Here is a 13,446-nt window from a genome sequence, read left to right as displayed (position 1 = left end):
TGCTGGAAAGTAAATATATATTGTTTGTCAAGTTTTGTGTTAGTATTGTCTTGCTAATAACAAATAATAAGATCATTTTTCTCATGTTTATGACCACACACCAGTGTCCATACAGCACAACCTTAAGTGTTTCATACTGTGTCAGCTGAATTTCCTCTTCGTACTGTTATATCTCTACTCTATAACATTTTGATATACGCTCATATAACTGCAGCTAAAGTTCCCATTTGGGCAATATATTAAACCACTCTAAACAACACTTGGAGCAAACTCACAGAAAGGTCCAGAACACCATCACTAACTGCACTCTCTTCCATTAGCGACGCTCCAAAGCCCAGGCTGGAGATGAGCTTGATGATCTGAGCTGGATCCGCATCATCTGGGTCGTACTTTATCTCTGCTTTACCCGCCATTAGTGCTACCAGAACAGATTTAATCCCTACAAACACAAGCAAACACTTATTAAGAGATGCAAAGAAACACAAAAACACACACTAAGAGATTGTTTACAAGTCTGGAATCACACATTAATAACTTTGGACTCTGTCTTGACCCATTACTGCTCTCATTGGGACTCAGTCTAAACCCTGTTTCAATCTCATTTGGTCTCAGTCTAGACTTTTGCTCTCATTTGGACTCAGTCTGAACCCTGTCTCACTCTCTTTTGGACTCAGTCTAGACTGTTGCTCTCATCTGGATTTAGTCTGAAGCCTGTCTCACTCTTACTTGGACTCAGTCTAGACTCTTGCTGTCATCTGGACTCAGTCTGAACCCTGTCTCACTCTCTTTTGGACTCAGTCTAGATTCTTGCTCTCATCTGGACTTAGACTGAACCCTATCTCACTCTCATTTGGACTCAGTCTAGACTGTTGCTCTCATCTGGATTTAGTCTGAACCCTGTCTCACTCTCATTTTTTTCTCAATCTAGATTCTTGCTCTCATTTGGACTCAGTGTGAACCCTGTCTCACTCTCATTGGGACTCAGTCTGAACCCTGTCTCACTCTCACTTGGATGCAGTCTAGACTCTTGCTCTCATCTGGACTTAGACTGAACCCTGCATAACTCTCATTTGGTCGCAGTCTGAACCCTGTGTCACTGTCATTTGGACTCAGTCTAGATTCTTGCTCTCATTATAGTCAGTCTAGACTCTTGGTCTCATTTGGACTCAGTCTGAACCCTGTCTCATTCTCATTTGGACTAGGTTCTTGATCTCATCTGGACTCATTCTAGACTCTGTCTCACTCTCATTTGGACTCAATCTTGACTTTGTCTCACTCTCATTTTATCTCAGTCGTGGTCTCTGAGCCATTTAGACTAAGTTTAGACTTGATCTTGACTAGTTATAGTCTTGGACTTAACAAAGGCGGTCATAACTACAGCCCTACTTTCCCCACAGTGTAAACACACTATGTTACAGTCCCACAACAAACGATGGTTTTATTGGAGCACCATATAGAACATCATTAAGCTGTAAAAGACACACTACACTGTATTGTCTACAGTAAGATTAAGGTCTCAACATGATAAGGACCATGTAAAACCATATTTCGAGTTACTGTTTTCATAAAGGCCAATACATAATTCTCAACGTTATACAGCTTTCTCAGTCATTTTAGAAACAGTGCTGGTCAGAATTCTGGACATATCTAAAAAATGTTCCTAATAACTAGCAGACTGCTGGTATGTGAATGAAAATATGGATTCCAAAGTGTTTGAGTGGTTGTGCACATACTAGTACAGGCACCTTTATGTTTGAGCAGGCTTCTCTCAATATTGGCCACACATGAAGCGCAGGTCATCCCCGTTACATGGACAAAGCACTTCCTGGTCTTCTCCTCTTCAGGAACTCCTGTTTTTGCTGAATTCACTGAAGCTGCCTGAGACTTGGAGGTTTGGGGTCTGACTGCCGGCGGGGTCAGGTTCTTAGGGTGAGAGGACATGCTTCTGTGTGACCCCTGACCCCTGACATGGCTACTTTGGCCAGAATCTTAAATGGAAAGACAGCAAAGATGTTAGTGAAGCACACATGTGAACTCCTACCTGCAACCACAATAATTACTTACTAGGAATTAAACTGTGAAGAAAGTCATTTCTGTAATCTCTTAACTCAGCACTAAATTTACGGCGCAGCCTTGCTGAGAACTAATCCTAACGGCCCCACCAGTGAAACACAGAGAGAGGGAGAGAGAGGGAGAAAGTAATATAAGCCCGCTATAATCCGATTAGACACTCACTCTATTTCTTGGCACTTGCATGCCATTTAAAGGTTGCCATGTCTGGGTCTGAGTCATTCAAGTACACTTCATGTTATTCTAGAATGCCCATTTGAACGGTAACCACGGAAACCTATGCCACTTCAGAATCTGTTGGCTGAGGAGTCTGGGGCAGATAAGCTCATCAGGCAATCGTCTACACTGCACTGACTATGAGCCTAAAAATAAAGGCTACATTTTTGTTTTATAAAACAAGTGCCAGCTCCAGTGACTGATTTCACCCATTGAACATTTACCGTTGTCTTTGTGATGTGAGTTTTAGCCACTGGCATGAAAGAACAGGAGAATAATGGCTGCAAATAAATGAAGGAAATGATAAATGATGGAAAGTGCTGAGCCTTAGAGCTTACACTGCCCAACCATGGAGAGCAGTCAATGAAACTCAACAGTTGACTCAAAGACTTACGGGAAGGTTTTGCTTTGACTTATTAAGTTGCCATGACTTACACATGACAGCTAAATCAGTTACATTAAATTACACCGATCGCACAAAATTTTTTGTGTAATTTAATCATAAAGATGGCCACAGCAATTCAGTGGTCTGATGTAAAATGGTTCATTGTAGAGAAACTTACTGGCTCTGATTTCCTTACAGTGGTGATGACAGAAACCAGTGGTCACAACGTCTACAGCCTAATTACAGCACTTTTATTTACTAAACCAAAACAACCAGCTCAACTGAATGTGTGTTCTGAGTTTCATATGTAATGTGATGATGATAAAGCTTTGCTATATCGAAAACAAAAAGCTTTTATTGAGGACTATTTTCCCTGCATGTACCTCTCAAATATGAATTGATAAAAAAGTGCATTTTAAACCAAAAACTCATCTGAAAACTATTCAAAAAATGTACGCCTCAAGCACCAGCCAGCATAATCTTGACCATTTCATGTAATAACTTTATGTGCTTTCAGATGCATGAAACTCCTCAGACATCTGGTTTATATCACTACCACTGTGAACAATTCTTGGTAAGTTGCTCTAAAACAGAGCCTTTCAAATCAAACCACTCTGAATGACTGATGCAGAAATCAGTTATTTCCCTTTATGCTCGTAGGTATATTTTATTTTTTCCATCTGAATTTACCTACCCAAATCATAAGACAAGCTACTCAGTAACTGCATGAAATGACTGTAATGTTTTGTTTTTTTGTAAAAGTTCCCCTCAAATTAACAGAGAATGTGTTTATGATCATAAACATATCGCTATATGCTTACAATTTACAGCTGAAAGCCAAAAATATTAGATGCTCTTGTTATTGTTTCAGAAAAGTATTTTTTTACAGAGAATATCACCGCAGAGACACCATCTGAGATCCAGGTTATAGCTCAGAATTGTGGAAAAATGGGTCAACTTTCAGTAAAAAACAAAAAATTCTGAGTTCAGCTTCTTTTATTATAAAGTTTTAAAATTACATCACCCATCTACTTGACCAGAAAGACAACAGTTCCAGCTCTCATATGCCACCCACCTTCTGAATGAAGCTTATAAAATATGAAAGTTATGAAGTAAAGAATATGACAAAGTGTGTTTTGGAACCAGGAGTTAAAGAGGATAAGGGAAATTAATTTGAACTAATTTTAATCTAACTAAACTAAATCCACATCTAAAACAGGGTTATCAAACATAATACAATTATGGCTGGAGTTAAAATCCTCAGCAAAGAAGATTATAAAGATTTTAACTCTGAACAAATCTAAAGTGAGAACAGTGCTAATGGTACATTAGTCAGGCTAAGAGATGAAAAGGTGTTACTGAGGAGAGAATAATGCCCGACATAGATAATCATGCTTATCTGGAGGGTGGAGCTGTTTTTTTTTTAAATCATGAAGCTGTAAAAGTTTTGATTTAATTTTTGCTGATGACCAAACTTATCGCTCAGTGCCAAAACTATGGACGTGCAACTCTAAGGTGAGCTAAACGTGATAGATCATACAGCAGTACTGCTGAAGCTTTTAAACACTGTGTTCACTCACTGTCCACTCTATTAGACACTCCTACCTTGTCAGTCCACCTTGTAGATGTAAAGTCAGAGACGATAGCTCATCTGCTGCTGCACGGTTTGTGTTGGTCATCCTCTAGTCCTTCATCAGTGGTCACAGGACGTTGCCCACAGGACAATGTTGCTGGATGTTTATGGTTGGTGGACTATTCTCAGTCCAGCAGCGACACTGAGGTGTTTAAAAACTCCAGCATCACTGATGTGTCTGATCCACTCACACCAGCACAGCACACACTAACACACCTCACCACCACTGAGAATGATCCACCACCTAAATAATACCTGATCTGTGGTGGTTCTGTGGGGGTCCTGACCACTGAAGAACAACGTAAAAGGGAGCTTTGAGAAACTGATGGACTACAGTCTGTAATTGCAGAACTACACAGTGCTCCTATATGATAAGTGGAGCTGATAAAATTGACAATGTACTGTAGGAACAAGGAGGTGGTTTTAATGGAGTGGATGGTGTGCAATCCTTTGCAATCATCAGCATTTTATGTTACGCTGACTAACTTTCGTCTGTCTAACGTGTTTTGTAAGTGACTTTTTGTTCTGTCAGTTTGTGAATTAAGAAAGTACATTTCTGATAAATGATGATAAGTACATTTATGAGGTGCTGTCGATATTATTGGCTCTGTTGTTTGTGTAATGTGGCCTGTTACCTAAAATGAGTTTGACACTCCTGATCCACACTCTTGAAAACATTGCCACAAAAAGTGTTCTTTGAGCCATAGAAGAGCATCTTCTGTTTCCAAAAGAACTATTTTCCAAGGTTCAAAGAACCTTCAGATAATGTAAATATTCCATGGCAATTTAAGGGTTCATCCAAGAACCTTTACAGTATGTTGAGCCTTTGTTTTACATTTACATTAATTGTGATTCTAAAGACTGTAACTCACAGACACCAGAGGGTGCTGGGTATGTTCTCTGAATGATGTTCTGCTGCTTGTAATGCTTTTTGCCTTCACTCTTATCTTCAGCAAATGAAAAGTGAGTTGGCTAGTCACCAATATCTTTTTATCTGAAAACTCCATAGCTGTGTTAATCGTATGTTCCAGGTCATTAACCTGCTGAAAGGTGAAGCACTGCCCAATGAGTTTTCAGATATTAATCTGTACACTTTGGTATTTATACTGCTACTGCCTTTCGCACTCTGTAATCAATAAAGACCTCACTTTTACTTTAGATTATAAAATGTGAAGAGAAGTTTGAATGTTTGAATAACAATCCAAATGAAATTTTAATATGAATTTCAGAATTTCTTAGTATTTGATATGTCCTTCTTTTGCTTTAATGACAGCATACAGACAAGCAGACACAGTTACTCCACAAGTGCAAAGGCCTTTAAAGAGTAGATCCAATCACCCTGAGAGTCATCTGAACATGTGCTTCAGTACGAGATATAAATTTTACTCAAACTTGAACAGTGACCTAGAAATACTGCAGGAGCTTCATTATTTCTTCATTTTACTTCTCATAACTTTGTTTGACTTTTTACAAAATCCTAAAATGTTCTGTTGTTTATTCCCAAGTTTAAATGGGAAAATAATCCCAGATTATTATCTGGTCTCAGATGTTTGGATCCAACTGAATAAAGTGTTGGTTTGCTGATTCGGACAGTAGATAAAGTGGTATATTTGTGCTGCAGACATGGTTCCTATCACCAAAACTTGGTATGTTTCTCTTCATTTCCATTTCACATCAAACCACTCCGAATGACTTTATTTACATCTCAATAATAATGCAGACATTTTGATAAATTGTGAAAAAGTATTCTTCTTAATTTTCTGCTTTATAGTGGACTGCTTTTCTCACATTTCTTTGCTGCTCACGCTGTCAGAAACAGTGACAGACTCTAGATGCAAAAGTGACATCTAGAATCAATTCTATATTTTTTAGCCGTCTTTTGCATGAACCACTAATGCAATGACACATAACTGGTCAAGAAACAATTGTGCAATTACTAAATAAAATGACTATGTATAACGGGGCTCCTCCTGGGGCTCATACTGTTCACTCAATATGGATGCATGCAGGTATATACAAAAGGTTGAAGTAACAATAACATAAAACCTAAATATGGCATTTTTCCTTTACTGCACAGTTTATGTTCATTTTTTTAATTTAACATATTACCGTAACTTTTGCCACAATTTATCTTTTATTTTTTCCCATTCAGTAAATAAACAGTTATTGTGCACTAAAATGTGGAGAAGTGTATTCTCTGTAGAGGATTTATTCATTTTAATCAACAAAATGTAATTTTGCAATTTTTGGTCCAAATCCATTGTGGTACAGAGAGAGTACAGACATGTGTCACTGTTCAGTTATGAATGGACATAGGTGTAGGTGCGTATACTTTACCTTGTTGCAGGTATGCTTCAAACCCCATGTCCTCAATGGCATCCCGGAGCTCTGCTGGACGGGTCAGATTGGGGTCGAATGTAATTATTCCCTTCTCTTCCTTCAGATACACTGTGATGGAATGCACACCATCCTTCTGCGATATTAGTCCTTCAACAGACTGCACACAAGAGTGGCAAGTCATTCCTTTTATTCCAACTGTCACTTTCTGGAGTGGAATGCTGTCCATGGAATGAGATATGGATTTTTGAGAATGTATTGAGCCGTTAGTCTTTGGCTCATGGAAAGACAGTTGTGGACTCTGACCTGGAAGGGTTACCCTAAAATTCAAAGGAGGGAGTCCCTCCAACACCCCTTTAACTGTGTCCAAGGTTACCAGAGATGGATCATATTTCAAACCCACGGTTTTGGTTTCCAACGACACAAGCACCGCCTGGACACCCAACATTCCAGACAAGCTCTCTGTGATGTTCTTGACGCATGAGCCACAGTGCATCCCTTCCACACCTAACCTCACCTCTAGCCCTTCAGTTGGGAGAGATTCGGCTTGAGATGGCTGCAGTAGGACTGGGTCTTTTAGAAAGGCCTCAAAGCCCATGTCTTCAACGTGTTCCCTCAACTCCTCAGGCTTCACGTCTAAGGGGTTAAACCAAATAACAGCTTCTCTCTCACTTAAGGACACCTGGATACCTAGAACCCCTTTCAGAGCTCCAATGCGCCCCTCAATGGAGCGTGCACATGAGTGGCAGGTCATGCCTTCCACCCTGATCCTCACCAAGCTTTCCTCCAACCTTGGCGGTGCAGGATGGGACAAAGCATTGGTTACTTCACTGACCCCATACCCCATTCCCTGGATCTCCTGTAGGATCTCTCGGGCTGTAACTGTGGACGGGTGGTAGTCTATCCAAGCTTTCCCACCAGCCTGAGGAACAGATACAGCCACCACACCGCTGAGAGCAGAAAGCCATGTGTGGAGGGCCTGAGCACTTTCTGGGGATGAAGAGCCACTGAGTAGGAGAGTTAACCGAGACAGAGAGAGTTCACTGGGGCTGCTCGGCTCATAGGCCAGATTATCAAAGGCATGTTTCTTGGAGGCCCATGTCTCGTGAGGTCTTCCATTCTCCTGCAAAAATAGAGAGAATGAACAAATTTAAAACATGTCGACATTGCCCATTTCCCGGTGCCCCCAGCCACATCATGTCCACTAAAAATGTTGTTCAGAAGGTCACTTTAAGTTTTTTTTTTTTTTTTGTCTTTTAACAATGAACCACACCAGTTGAATTTTTTACATATTCAAAAATACCCACATTATTAACAAAACAGTCATTTAGTAGGACACAGAACAAACTGCCTTAGAAATAATGACTTTGCTGTAATATTAACATTAACATTCCCACTGTGATAGCTTACATGTCAACAAGTGACAACTTCTTTTTAGAACTCAGATAAGAATTGGATAATGATGATGATTACAAAAAAGAGACAAAATGTTCCGAGCGGAGTGGAAGAAAGCTTGAGTATGATTGTAAGAAGGATTCAATGTTCTGTCTAGCTGGTCACCAGGTTCCACTAGGGCAAACAATGAGAAAAAATAAATACATTTTGGTCAAGAGTAGCGTAGGCTTATCTCTTTAGGTGAAAGCACTGGTGCTGCACAAAAACAGCAGCACAAAGAAGAACTTATTTATTACTGAAAAATAGCTGAGGCAAATCAGTGGGATTTCATGTTGGCCTCTTCAGATGAACTAACAGGCTCGCACAGCTAATAAGTGTCACTAGATGCAGATAAAGAACCATAATCTTCTACACAAGGTATTTTCTCTTCAGTGGACGATGTGGCAACATATTATGCATCAACCTAGCCTAGACAAGCATGGCTGGTGACCAGCAAAGCCAGCATATGTTTCTGGTATATGGTTCTGGTGCATTGCTGGGTGTCCACTGAATGAACTGAACTGAATGAACTTGTGTTGATCTGGGGCCACTGCATAAGCGCAGGCTAATCACAACCTCACTGGGGTATTAGTGCTAAAGTCCCTTACCACCAGGACATCAAAGAGCAGATTATACACGGGGCAAATCTGACTTATCACATGATCCCAGCTTATAAGGGGCCATGCTATGAGATGAGATGTGGTAGTGGCTATTTTATTACACCTACCTTATTACTGGTGTTATTGCTTAGTCCAGGACTAAGTGTTTTAGTTGGATATTGAGTGTTGGAGACAAGGGCAGTAATATAAAAGCACATACTCTCAAGACACCTCCACTAAATGCTGGGTTATTGGCTCGTAACTAAAACATTATGAAGGCTGGCCCGAATAGAAGAGATAAAAAATAAGGCAGGTGAAGAGCAGCCAGGAGACAAGACCAGACAGACTTCCATGGAACACACACAGATTCACATATCACAAACCCAGTGACACTGATCTTCTTTCATAGCTGGGTATAGTGGCATAACTAGGCTCTTATAGGCCTCAGGGCAAAACACATTAATACAAAAATGTACTTAAACAAATTAAAAATGACAATGTAATTTGCTTGTTTACTCACTATTGTTATGTGAGTTATGTTTTTCTTGTAATTATAAATAATTAATATATCCTGTGAAGGATACATTTGAGAACGGTTATCAAGAATGAGCTGCATTATGAAAAAGGAGGAGACACACGGTGATCAGATTTGCGCTGATGGAAGCTAAGTGATGACATATGTTGTTAAGAAATTGGGTAGTAGGTATATAAGTGTGTCAGCAACCATATGAGGGGCCTGATAAAAGATTTTAGAAGGCCTTTTGGGACTATAACCCCTCAACAACCACACACTGGAAGAGGTTTTGGGAATAAGGTAACTCTTGCTCGCAAGCACCTTTGGGCAGCCCCCGTCCAAAATACTTTGCTGATGCTCAAAACTGAGAGATGTAAGGAACAGCAAAGCAGTCCAAGTACTAAACCAACACAACAGAATACAATTAAATTAGAGATATCAAAATTGATGGGTATCAGTATCAGGCTTATAAGACCAGAAAATTCTGGATTTGATATCAGAGGAAAAAAGGAAACATCCAATCGTGTAACAAATCTAACGTGAAATAGCACTTAGGCATATGATGCTGTTGGCTGTGTATTTCTTCCTGTGGATGTTTGATCAGTTTCAGCACGATAGTCTACTTTTAAAAGCTCATCATAAAGGGGGAACTCCACTAAGGTCAGAGATAAAGTTAACATACAATGATTTCTTTACAGTGGTGGGGATAGGAACCAGAGGTTGTGGTGTCTAAAATGCAAATAAAGTTTCTTTACAATCCAAAATGGCCAATGAACCTACATGTGTCAAAGTTATTATATGTAATGTTGATCATCTTAAAATAGGGGTAAATCTTGACTATTCGTAGTGGGCTAGTAACATCACTTCAAGTCATATAAGTGGCGAACAGAGTAACTTAATATTTAAGAATCGAAGAAAGTTTTCGAGACACCGTCTGAGACAAGGCAGCCACAGATGAACCTGCCTTGTTTGGTGTGGACCCATCAGATTTTTTTATTTACTTTGCTGTTTTGGCATCTATGAATACTCCACTCTTACTGAGGTCCACAACAGACAGCTGAACTGTGGACTGGCAAAAATTGCAGGACTTGGTCCGCTTCCAAGTCAGTCCTGGTTCACTGCTTGTGGGAACGCGTTCTATGTTGAAATGAGGGGATTCATCAGTAGATCTACTCTTCTTCTGGCAACACGTCGTCACTGCACTGTCATCGTAATCTGCCTGTTTGACCCTTTGACTCTTTACAGACTTTCATTTGCTCTTATATAATTTCTGCAGCATGAGCTGCTGGAAAATAGATGCTTTTGGTTTTGGCTCATGAATCAAAACATATTTAGGACCTGATTGGTTAAATTCAAACTAAAGAAGCAGATATCAAGGTTTTTTATTAGTGTTGACTGTGATGAGTGAAGTGTGGTTTATTTCAAATCACAAAAACCCTCAACACTAAAGAAACATCTCAAGGCCAAAAAATGACTCTTGTGAGAGAACTGGTGGAGTGAAAATGCGATAGACTGCAGCACAGTGCAAATCTACCTCCCACATTTCTATTCTTTTTTCTTTTTTGCCCTTTTTTAAACATCACTGCATGTATACTTTAACACGTCATGTTTTTAACATAACCTAATCTTTTTCAGCCCCTGATTCCCAAGTCTTCAGGGTCAGCAGTTCAGTGGAAAAAAAATGAAAATTTGATTAGAATGTTGAATTTAGCTTTCCTGTGGGCCGCTATGCTTTGTAGTCATAAACTGGTGGGCCTTGGGGTGAAAAGGTTGAGAGCCCCTGTACTACACTACACCAACCAGCAGACTTGGGGCTTGGACTCGAGACTCGATTCACAAATTTGATGACATTTGATTCAAATGGAGAAAATCAAGAAAGGCCTGGGACTCGACTTTAACACCAACGACTACGACTCTGACTCGGACTTTGCCGCTCCACCTTTAACAGTGCAGCAGCTAGGTGCCGGTACGTGAAGCCAGCTTCAGCTTCATACATCCACCATCATTTTACAGTTGTTTCTGTAAACTTTATTCAGTTCGGCCACTTCGATTTCTGCTGTCTTCAAAATTAAATTCAAACTAGTGGCAGTGATTTTAGTTGGAAGGGCAAAAAAAAGAACACACAGCCATACACTGCTAGCATGCTGTCATTAAAAGGCTATAGCACTGTTACCTCTATTCAGCGTTAAGGCATTAAATTAGCTGAAGAATGCATATTGACTTGTTTAGGACTCAAAGATTTGGATCATTGACTTGGGACTCGACTCAAACTCATCTTCACGGATTCAGGACTTGAATCAAGACTCGACTATCTTGACTTGGGACTTGAGCGTAAAGACCCGAGACTTAGGTTACTTGTTACTTGCAACTTTGCATCTTGTTTTATCCTAAATAATGTTTTACCTTTAACACCGGTTACTTTAAGATGGACATTCCCATTATTAATTTATTTAATATACATGTGGGGTGAATGGAAAATTGCACTCACTTATGTTCTAGGTAGTACTAAAGAACCTTACTGTCTGATTCTCCCTTCAACACAGCTTCTCTCAATTCTGCAAGTATGAAAAGTATAAAAATAGGGCAAAATTGAAGGTTTTGGTGTGACAAGTCATCTGACTTACCAATTGCCAGGCTGTGAGGCTAATGCTCCTTTCACTTATAGTAAACAGACTCCGAAGTGTGAAAGAGTAAAATGTAAAAGACGGCTTCTTTCCCTCACAAACGCATTTGAAGGAACTATATTTGAGATTTTGAGAACAGTAAACAGAGAAACGAATGAATCTAAATAATATTTAAGTTCATGTAACTGGATAACCGATACCAGTTCTTAGCTTTGTGCCTGTAACAGAGCAGCCAACCTGTGGCGGTGATTTGAGCGTCACCCTAATGAGCCAACAGCCCTCGCGCCCGTCCAGACACTCACCTTTCCCTCTGAACGGCACACACACGGCTCGGTCCGGCAGAGACACAGAGGACCACAGTCCACCATACACACCTGCTCCGTCCCCGGGTCATGCCGCCTGCGCTTACCGAAGCTGCTCCGCGAGTCCAGCCGGCTCATCTTATCAGCCTCCGCGAGCTGCTAACGTCGCTCGAGCGTGATCCGCGCGCTCGCGGTCCCTACTGGTGGCCCTGAGGGCGGACTGAGAGTATTTAGCTCTCCCCTCTGCACACGACACCCGGCTAGCACACTGCCCGTCTCACCTGCGCGGAGAGGCCGGGTGCACCGGCCGGCACTGACGGTGTAAAGCGGTCCGGCGGAGCAGAGGTCACTTCGCGTTAGGGCCGTGTGCTTAACGCAGGTCTGACTCTGTTTTCAGACGATCGCTTTGCCTTCTGTTCGTCAGAAAAGGAAACTGTTTCTGTCTTAGTTCCTCTTTTTGTGAACCTGGACTGCTGTGCAGTTCACACCGTCCACTCCCGAGTTTCAGCATTTCATTTTAGGGTTATGGGTCCTAAAAGAGAGGACTTAAAGGGGAAATCCACCGAGTTTTCAAATTTTCTGCACAGCTCAATTTTTGATGGAGGTCATTCAGAGTGGCTTGATGAGAAACGGTTCGTTGTAACTTAGTAACTTATAGAGTCACATTTCTTTACATTGGGGTCGTGAATACAGCCATGTTATATAGGATCCCAAACAACCAGTGAACCTGCATTGAGTTCATGCACAGATCAGCCATAATAAATCAGCTCGTTCTACACTCTTACCATACAGGAGTACTTTGTAGTTCTCGACTGTAGTCCTTCTGTTTCCCTGCGTACTTTATTTACTCTCTTCTTCAGTGGTCAGGACCCTCACAGAGCAGGTACTATTTGAGCGGTGGATCATTCTCACCACTGCAGCACCACTGGCAAGGTGGTGATGTGCTAGTGATGTGTTGCGCTGGTCTGAGTGGATCAGACACAGCAGTGCTGCTGGAGTTTTTTAACACCTCAGTGTCGCTGCTGGACTGAGAATACTCCACCAACCAAAAATATTCAGCCAACAGCGTCCTGTGGGCAGCATAGTGTGACCACTGATGAAGGACTAGAGGATGACCGATACAAATTGAGCAGCAGCAGATGAGCTATGGTCTCTGACTTTACAGCTACAAGGTAGGAGTGTCTACTAGAGTGGACAGTGAGTGGACACAGTGTTTAAGAACTCCAGCAGCACTGCTGTGTCTGATCCGCTTGTACCAGCACAACACACACTAACACAGCATCACCACATCATCAGTGATACTGCAGTGCTGAGAGTGATCCACCAGCCAAA

The 13,446-nt window shown here is 41.0% G+C and overlaps 1 protein-coding gene across 3 annotated transcripts in view; it reads right to left on the bottom strand.

Annotated features, from left to right (window-relative positions):
- Positions 1-13,446, bottom strand: part of atp7b (ATPase copper transporting beta) — a 38,414-nt gene that overhangs the window by 23,233 nt on the left and 1,735 nt on the right. For 2 of the 3 annotated variants that reach the window (XR_001858056.2, XM_017702225.2), the window contains exons 1-4: positions 12,115-12,490; positions 6,642-7,764; positions 1,746-1,988; positions 276-439 (exon numbers count right to left, since the gene is read on the bottom strand). Coding sequence is in view for 2 of the 3 variants with exons in the window: in XM_017702225.2 (XP_017557714.2) it covers positions 276-439; positions 1,746-1,988; positions 6,642-7,764; positions 12,115-12,252 (1,668 nt within the window). In the remaining variant the exon portion in view is untranslated. Of the gene's footprint in view, positions 1-275; positions 440-1,745; positions 1,989-6,641; positions 7,765-12,114; positions 12,491-13,446 lie in introns of those variants that run through there. The other variant, XM_017702227.2, reaches the window with a different exon arrangement.

Source organism: Pygocentrus nattereri, chromosome 30, assembly GCF_015220715.1.
Source record: "Pygocentrus nattereri isolate fPygNat1 chromosome 30, fPygNat1.pri, whole genome shotgun sequence".
NCBI lineage: Eukaryota > Metazoa > Chordata > Actinopteri > Characiformes > Serrasalmidae > Pygocentrus > Pygocentrus nattereri.
This window is presented reverse-complemented; position numbering and strand designations above follow the sequence as displayed.